This window comes from Pelmatolapia mariae, linkage group LG8 (assembly GCF_036321145.2).
Source record: "Pelmatolapia mariae isolate MD_Pm_ZW linkage group LG8, Pm_UMD_F_2, whole genome shotgun sequence".
NCBI lineage: Eukaryota > Metazoa > Chordata > Actinopteri > Cichliformes > Cichlidae > Pelmatolapia > Pelmatolapia mariae.
Genome location: NC_086234.1, coordinates 12,403,071 through 12,412,342, shown reverse-complemented (window position 1 = coordinate 12,412,342; position 9,272 = coordinate 12,403,071). Strand labels below are relative to the sequence as shown.

Here is a 9,272-nt window from a genome sequence, read left to right as displayed (position 1 = left end):
ATGTCGAGAGCACACAGCCTGGAATCGAGGGGGATGACAGCCGAAGGGAAATTTGCTCAGATTAACCATTTCCCATTCACTCCTGAATTTACCAAGACGCTTACAAAAAGCAGTCCATGTTTTGGTGCCTTGAGTCACCACTCATTCTTCTCCCGGCACAACCCTCATCCGCACAGGATGAGGCATATTCAAGGTGAGCAAACATCTGGGCAAGCGGAAGATATTCATTCATTTTATTAAATGTATTATTTTCAAATAAACCCTAAGATATGTTTTTTTTAATAGGTGTGTTTTAGGTGCTATAAATAAGAATAATTTTTAAGAAATAAACATAAGACAATACTCTAGCTCCCATCTTGGTTCAAATGATCTAACTGTAACACACACAAAAATCTCAGCTAAAACTGGGCCTGGTGCACCTCAGGCTCTTGAAGGTTCTTATCTATGTCACATATTATGGCATATTTATGTTGTTGCCTAGCAATCACCTGCCAACAGACTAGACTGCAGGTGATTTAGTATTTATGGACTTAAAACACCTTATGAAAAAATCTTTTAATTGTAATTAAATGAACATTTTCAAAGTTCACGCTGATGGACTCAAAATGCAGTACAGTATTCTCAAATAAAAATGACAACAAGGTACTTCAGTAAAACATGGAGTCTTTGAATCAGTCTCTTAGTAGTTGTTCAGCAGGAACCAAACACAGGCCCAGGCAAATGATTTCAGAATTTACCAAATAGTTGTGTCTCTTTTTCCTTGGCCAGAGCTGTTGAGGTAAGTCTCTACAAAACAGAATTGGCTCCTCTCCTTTCCTGAGAGCCTCGCTTTAATGCTCTATGAAGGTAAGTGACTTTGGCAAGTGGGGTGAGAGTGGGTCAGACAGGCTGGCAGGTAAGTGGTTATGTCAGGTGGGGAAGAGTGGGTCAGGTTGGTCTGTGGGTATGTCTTACAGCAGCATCCAACAGGATGGATGGAACACAGGGGTGCTTGCCTGGGGTTTCCTGAAGCCACACCTACCACTAGGATAACTTAGTGTATAAATGTACATAAGGGATCGCATGTGAATTAGTCCAGTCTACAAAATTACCCACATGCCATTTTATATATGCATTTTTGTAGGTGTGTGTTGCTGTTAAGCATAGGTAAACAATAAGGCATTTTTGTACTGTGGTCCTGGTCAAAATGTTATACAAACTTATTACGTAATGTCGTGTTTGTTCATTATATCTGGTTAAATGTCCCTCAGCAATTTGGGACATTTAATCATCCAGATTTTTGTGCACTCAGTTATAGTTTATTAACATCATCAAATATGTATGTTGTGCAATCATTCCACCCCGAATGAGGGATTCAAAGAAATCACTAAAAGCCCAAACTTACCAATTTATGCCTGTGATCAGTGGATGTAATCTGACCACAACTGTGCATGGGTGCACCGTATATTCAAATTTTGCATGCCATGTTTTCATTATGGGAGTGGACAGTGTCTGGTTGATGAGTCAGCTGACTTGGTACTTTTAGCATACATGCCATACGTGCCTTTTGTGGCACAGTGTGTATTTTTGTCAGGTCTTTCCCTTGCAAAGTAAAGCGCCTGAATGCAACTGTTGTTGTGATTGGTTCCATATAAATAAAATTGAATTGAATCTATCTCTTTTTTTTTTTTTTTAAATCAAATCTGTTTCCATTTAGAGGCAGCTTTTATTAAAGCTGCCCTGATAGTTGGACACACTATATATAATTTGTCAGTGATATTTAGCTTAATGCTTTGCACTGTTTATGCAAACAAGAATTAAACAAGTTATTGAAGAAATCATAGCAAATAACTGAATAACTGTTTAACTGAATCAAATTAAGTGTGTCCAAGAAAGTATCCATCCATCACTAAAATTCAGTTAAAGTAAGGGGTAATAAAGTCTATGAAGGTAGGAGACTGTGCTGGAATAAAGATATTTTTCACCCAGGAGACTGGAGTTTGTATTTGTTAACTAAAGTCAGTGCTGGCTTATTATTTTCATCTTTTTCAACTTTGATCCAGGTTGTTAGGTTTGGGAAAAAGAAAAAAAAACATCCAAATTTAGGTTCAGTAAAACCCTTTCCCATGTCAACCATGTGTTAGAAAGCCTGGCAGAAAGTGCTGAAGGCAGACTTCTCCCACAACATGTTAGAAGTGTGTAGTTGTGCTTTTTGTAAGGCTCTCTTTAGCATAGTTTTTAAAAGAAAATGCTAACAGCAGCATGCTCAGTCGCAAAGTAACAACATCTTAATGTTCACAAGTTAGTATGAAATACAGTAAAATTTAGTTGCACTATAAATACAAATGTAATATGATTAAAACAAACAAAACTATACCAAATTATATCTTTTGTGTATTGCAAGTTAGCTATAATACATCAGGGTTTTTAGAGTGTATCTCCTACAAACCTTTTAATGTGATAATGTTGTGTTAATATCTTATTCTGCTGTCCTCAATTAGCATTTTCCCTTTGTCATTACCAAATGCTTTTCAGCTTGAGACTGCAAAGTCTCTTTGCTGCATTAATTTAGAGGTTATTATCTAATCTACCTGGGACACACTGAATAACAATCTGTTTGCGTACTAATTAATTCTGACTCGAGGTGATTACCTGTCAGAGCTAATTAAAGTTAATATATGAGATAAAGCCATTAACAAGGTCTTCATTCTTGAAGCGTTCCTTCTTTCACAACCTGCTCTATATGAAATATTTCAAGCAGCTGTTTGGGCACCTGGAATGCCAATGTGTAACATGAAAGGGATTACTGGTAGAAAAGAAGGTTACATCCCTGAGGTTCCCATGAACTTGTCACTTTTATTCTCAGCAGGGATTCTGCTGGCTCCAGTTTTTTTTAAATGGTACTGCTTTGATGGATTTGTGCCTCTAAAGCACTTTTCTGTGAGCAGGGTGAATACTGAGCATTTCTCATTCCCGCAGGATTCACAGGCAGACCCATTTGCATGGTAAGAGATGATTGGTGTGTCACTTCATCGTTATTTCCTCATCCACTTCTCAAGAGCCACATAAACAGTAAAGCATCAGAGCCAGCTTTTCAGCTTGCTCAAAATTTTTATGGAGTCTGCGGAGACAAAACTAAATCAGGTATGTGTACTAACATATATGACACCTAAACGTCTTTATTTCTTTTCTAATGGTCCCCAAAGAAGCCAATTTTGAGTAATGGCTTTAATCGTTTTGTAATTGTTTCTTTTTTTTTCACAGCACTATTGTCAGAAGCCTGGAGAGATGAACTCAAAGAACTGGCTGCAAAAATCAGTCTAACTTCCCAAACACAAAAGGACAAAAGAGAGGTATTACTATGCGTCTGTGTGTGGCTCTGTGTGTGTGTGCGTCTTAATAATTGAATTCTCATGTATTTTTACAGTACTTGACATACAGTAAAAAATCCTTTGTTTGATTATGGCTATCCAGTGCCTGATGGTAAAGGGAATTTAGAGATTGGATGTGACAGTATATGGACAGTATACTTAATACCTTCACGTTTTTCATTATTTTTTACATATTTTCTAATTTAAGTGGTAAAGACACATCTGTTTGAGTAATTATTATAGGTAGAACAACATAGTCAGCAATCTGGGTTTCAAAATAGTTTTGTTAGGGATGACTGTATATGATAAATGTGGTATTTTTTTTTAACTTTTAAGTCATGTTTACTGATAAAGACTGCTGATTTACCTTACAAACTAAGCTAAGAGATAGGAAATATTACATTTCATGTCTTCCGTGTGCATGCTAGCTTGCTGATGTAGTAGATTAGTTCAATCTCACATACTTGCTTGCATGGCTATAGTCTCATTATCGCTTTAATTTTGTAGAGTTCTTCAGTTTCTTTCTAACTCAAGAAGATTTCATACTGGAAAAATGTATCCATGTACTGCAGGAACAACCAGAGGAAAAGTTTGTCCGACGAAAGACTCAATATTCAGCTCAGACTGGCAGACTTATTCCTCCATCCTCCAAGTCCTACCTGCGCAAATCTCAATACCAGCGCATGAGCCATCCTCAACCCTTCCATGATCAAGAACTTATGGTAAAATACTGGTTAACTGATCCTGAGTTGTACTGTATAATATGAGGTGTTTTAGGGTTAAAACAAACAAAAAAAAAGGGTTAAAAAGGCAAGATCCAACATCACAGAGGGTACAGCTTTTGGTCAAAGTTACACTTAATTAGATATCTGAAAAATATCCTCTGGCAAAACACTGTCACCAAGTTTCTTGAGAAGTTCACTAATAAGTTCAATAAAAATTCATGTGATCTTTGAGCTACTGTTGTGACGGCCTGTCGCTTTCTTGTCAGGTTTTGGAGATACTTTGTCAGATCCTGCAGACAGACTCCCTCTCCACAGTGCAGCAGTGGCTTCTTCTTTCAGGCCAAAGAGGTAAAAATCCTCATTCCACATACACAGCGGAGATATGTACATTACCATTTCCAGTAATAAATACACGTTCTCTAGACCATTTCCTAATGCATGCACTTTCAAGAGTCTGGCACTGCATCGCCCTCCTACTTTTTTAGCAATTAATTTGTCACTTTGGATTTTTTCTATACGTACATGTATGTACACTGGCCACTTTTTTAGGTTGCTCTTTTAACTGCTTAGTAATGCCAATATCTCATCATCAGAGTTGGGTCATTTATTTGACATTGAACATGGTATGGTTGTTGGTGCCAGACGGGCTGGTCTGAATATTTCAGAAACTGCTGTACTCCAATAACTCCAATAATCAAATGACCCTCTATGAGTATTTACTTGATGAGAGCGGCAAAAAGCTTGTTTTAACAGGAATTTACTTCTGACAGAACGAGATCAAGGGAGGGGCTGCCATCCACTGTGACCGGTTGGGGGTGAGGGGAAAGAGAGCAGAGAGAGACAGGACTAGAGACACACTGTAGGAGAGCCAGAGATGAATGATTACTAATGTTTAAATACAGTAGTGGAGGGGAAGTTATTTGGGAAGAAATGCTCAGTGTACATTTGGAAGCCTCTCTGGTGGACTAGGGCTATTGCAGCATAGCAAAGGGATGGTTTTAGAGTCACATGATCCAGCCCTAACTATAAGCTATATCAAAAAGAAAGTTTGAAGCCTAATTTTCAAAGAAGAGAGAGTGTCTGTCTCATTCCGGCAAAATTGATAGTCAGATGACAGATGATAGTCAGAATTTGGAGTAAACAACATGAAAGCACAAATGCATCCTGTTTTGTAACAGCATTTTCTTAGCACTCTTTGAGCCTCTTAAAACCCACCGAGCATTGCATAAACACCACAGGCTTCCTTGTTGGGCAAAAGGCAAAAATCCAACCCTGTACTAGCAAGGTGCATCAAATAAAGTGGCCAATGAATGAATTTCTATACTTGTTTTACTTGTTACATATATAGTATACAATATATAAACTGCTTTTAAATGCTATATCTGACTGCAGTATATTAATCACTGTCCCACAGGCATAGGACATTGTTACAATCAGTTCTACACTCCTGTATATGAGAACTAAATCTGTACACTTGTCCTGTTTTCCATGTTATATAACTTCTCAATTTCATGATTCAGTTCTTTCCAGTCAGCTTTAAAAACCTTTCAAATGCTGTTGAAAAAGATTCTAACAAACACCACCTGGTGCTTAAAGGTACATAAATTGTTTTTCTTCAATTCAATTTACTTTTTTTGATATAGTGTTACATCAGAACAATAAGTGCCCCAAGGAATGTTAAATTATATGGTAAGGACCATACAGTAATACAGAGAAAACCCCAACAATTAGACGACCTCCTGTGAGTAAGCTCTTGGCCACAATGGGAAGGAAAAAAACTCCCTTTAAACAGGAAGAAACCTCAGGCAGAACCAGGTTCAGGGTGGGGCAGGAGACGGCACAAAAATAATGGTTATAGAATTACCTTAATTTCACTTTTATGGTAAATATTTACATTTTGCTTTTACTCCTGTTGTATTGTTGCTCAACTGCAGAAAAAGATCTGGTGATGGGGATGATCAGACAGGCTCTGGACGGTGTCGACCTCTCTGTCCGTAACCAGCGGAACTTCCAGCAGCTACAGGCGTTTCATCCAGGAGCGTCTCCGTCTGTGTATGCTGCGTCATTTGAGCAGCCATGGGGAAAAACACACAGGAGGAGGTGAGAGTGAACTGTCAGAATTTACTCTTTTTTTGGCGCAGAAATGTTTCAAGCTAAATGTGGTTTAATCTTGTTTATTCACTTCCACAGTTCACACCAAGTCAATCAAACCGCCGTTGATGAAAAACCAGGTAATTTGATTATACTTGACTTTTTCTGTTACGTATGTATTTTTAAAAATTATTTTAACATGTAAAGTTTTGCACAGTTTAGTTCTTCCTGTCTTTTGGATAGGGATGGGTATCGTTTAGGTTTTATCCGATACCGGTGCCAAATCGGTACTTTTGAAACGGTGCCGGTGCTTAAACGGTGCTCGAACCGGTGCTTAAAGAATGGAGAACACAAACTTCGTCCAAAAACCTCTCATGTTTTTATTTTTAGCAGTCTCTTTTTTTCTGCAAAATGATAAGAACCGTAACAACATATAAACATGTGCAAAGATTTATGTTTTTAAAGTGAAACAGTGAAAAATTACAGCGCTGTCAATACATGAATATCCAGACGTTGTACAAAAATGTCCAATTCTGGCACACAATTGGACACCATGCCAGTTGAATTTTTTAGGTATTTAAGAGCAGTCATTAATTAATTTTATTAACATGCCTAAAAATGCTTTTTTTAAAAATACGTTTTTGAAGAATTAACCATACATTTACATGGTAATGGGCCTTTTCTGCTATGGAGCGCTTAATTGGCCTCTGGCCCTTTAAACTCTGAGGGGCTGTAACTTTGGTTTCTTTTGGTCAATTTGTATGATTGACACCTCTTTTTAATTGTTTGAGCCAATAGAGTCACAGTAACGATGCCACGTTCACGTTAATTCAACCAATCAGACGTTCCAAGGCCAAAACCCACGTGGGCCCAAATTTACTGCATGTGACGTCTGTCCAGTCACGTGTCTATAGGTAGGTCTAAAATGGAGGTTGTTGACGGAAAACGACTCTGATGCGGCTAGGTAGGCGTGGTAACTGCTGATAATCATATGGCTACCGGCTACCGGCGAAAATAACGGAGGAAATCTGGAGGGTAAGCCAATTTCTGTCTTAGCGCATTTGCGCCGCTGTGTGTTTTTGTGGTCTTCTTTTGCGGCTCATTTAGTGAATTTTGGTCAGAGTATGGTGAAACTTGGTGTTTGGAATTGGTGATAGCTCTGGAAGATAACCAGCTTTTCTTTAGCCGGTTACATGAAGTCTGGAGAATTTCTGGTTCGCCTTGTTTGTTTAGCGGACTTTTGCGCATTTACGTAACTGCTCGTTTAATCATGGCTTGTTTTCGTTGAGTTTGGTGGTTGTAGAAATGGTTTATATGACATTTTAGCTGAGATTCAGAGGTTTCTGTGGATACCTCACATGTCTGGACTTATATTTCTCACCCCGTGTTATAACCGATTAAACGTGATCTCCTCCTTTTTGCTCGCGGTACCGGGGGCGTGGGGCTTAAAGCACTTGTTGCAGGCTGCTGAGTTTGCATCTTTTGCTGTGAAGTACAGCCAGACTTTTGAGCGCTTGGCCTTGGGCATTTTTAATCTGTAGCTCTGCTCTAAAAGAACGTACGTACCTGGGCCCGCCTACTATCCTTGTAAAGGTAAAATGATTGGCTAGAATCCAAAGTGTATGACATCTCAAGAAAAGAAAAAAAAAGCACCGAAATAAAGCACCGAAATGTGCCTGCTTTTCGGTCTGGTTACTACCGTTTATGTCAGAACCGGTGCCATCATGGCACCGGACACCGGTACCCATCCCTACTTTTGGAGTATAGTTAATATACAGTTTGGCCTTTACATTTTACAAAGCTACCCTAAGCCACACTGTTTATGTCTGTCCTTGGCTTGAAAGACAGCTCTTCTCTGAGCTTCTTTTGCTGGCATGAGTTTTTTGGACTGACATCCCTAGAGTGATTAAAACACTCAGCCAGCCTCTTCTTATAAATGCTCCTTTTCCTCCAGTGATTTTGTCTTGATTGACTTGACTTAGGCTTCTTTAAATGATTCCTTTTTGTGAAAGTTGAAAAATAATGTCCTATTTAAAGTAGTTACTTCTGACAATAGAAACGATAATGTACTTTATAGATAAAATGTTACAATGGAAAGGCATTTGCGGAAATAAGTAATGCATTTTAGAAGGGATCCAATTATTCATATTAATCTTGAGCAGCTCAAATAAGAGCAAATTTAAAATCTGCTATGAATCAAAACCAATAAATTCAGAAAACAGCTGTGTAACATAATGAGTTTCCATTTTTCTTTTTTTTTCCTGATAGAATTTGTGGATCTGTAGTATGTGGAAAATTACTCTCTTAGCATGAATCTGACTGGAGTGTTCTTTACAGAGCGGATTGGTGATGCAGAAGTCCTGGCAGTCCATTCAGAGGCAGAAAGTGTTCAGGTTCCTTCACTTCAGGAGGGGGATAATGCATAGAGCTGAATCATCTTCCTAGAAACTAGCTATATTGTATTATTTATGTGCTATGAGAAATGTAGCCCAATACCTAGTTAGCTTATCTTTATTTTCATTTGTAAATCAATAGGATTATATACTGTAGATGTGATTGTGTGGTGTAATAAATGTGGATACTGTTACATATTTGCTTATTAGCTTTCAAAGGTATCATGGCTAGAAACTGATTGAAGCAACATTTAATAAATAATATATATATACATTTAGTAACTAATTTGTTTCCAGAATCTGAAGATTTGATCAGTTTTTCTTATTTTACTTTTCAAATAAATACATTTTTGAAAAAAGTCAAAGAGCTTACTTAGCTATCCTGATTTTATATATAAAACATATAAACATATAGGGCTGGCCAGACAAAATAATGTGAGCTTGAACTTATACTAAAAGCTTCAGTCTTATTTTAGTATCTTACTGTATATATTTCTACTGCAGCATGGAAGAGAATCAAGTGCAGAAAAATGAAGCCTGTTAGAGAAACAAACAATGGAAATCAAGCCAGAGTCAGGTTCTGCTTCACAGATGAAGTAATAAACAAGCAACAGCTCATAAATAAATAGTTCATTCATGAAAAATAAAAGTACCTATTTGGTAAGTGTGCCTGTAATTTTATATACACCAAAATATTTATTGCTGCATTAATG

At 37.7% G+C, this 9,272-nt stretch overlaps 1 protein-coding gene across 1 annotated transcript; it reads left to right on the top strand.

Annotated features, from left to right (window-relative positions):
• tbata (thymus, brain and testes associated) lies at positions 1-8,599 on the top strand. Its single transcript, XM_063482327.1, has 8 exons — positions 1-193; positions 2,959-3,123; positions 3,244-3,332; positions 3,923-4,072; positions 4,342-4,423; positions 6,010-6,175; positions 6,266-6,306; positions 8,504-8,599. The coding sequence occupies exons 1-8, from the start codon at positions 1-3 to the stop codon at positions 8,590-8,592; spliced, it is 975 nt and encodes a 324-aa protein (XP_063338397.1). The 3' UTR covers positions 8,593-8,599.
• Positions 8,600-9,272: the final 673 nt, after the last annotated feature.

Excerpts from the sequence above, each read along its gene's own strand:
- tbata (XM_063482327.1), top strand. The coding sequence starts at position 1 with ATGTCGAGAGCACACAGCCTGGAATCGAGGGGGATGACAGCCGAAGGG. Across the intron at positions 4,424-6,009 it reads TCTTCTTTCAGGCCAAAGAG|AAAAAGATCTGGTGATGGGG; the intron begins GTAAAAATCCTC and ends GCTCAACTGCAG. Across the intron at positions 6,307-8,503 it reads CGCCGTTGATGAAAAACCAG|AGCGGATTGGTGATGCAGAA; the intron begins GTAATTTGATTA and ends TGTTCTTTACAG.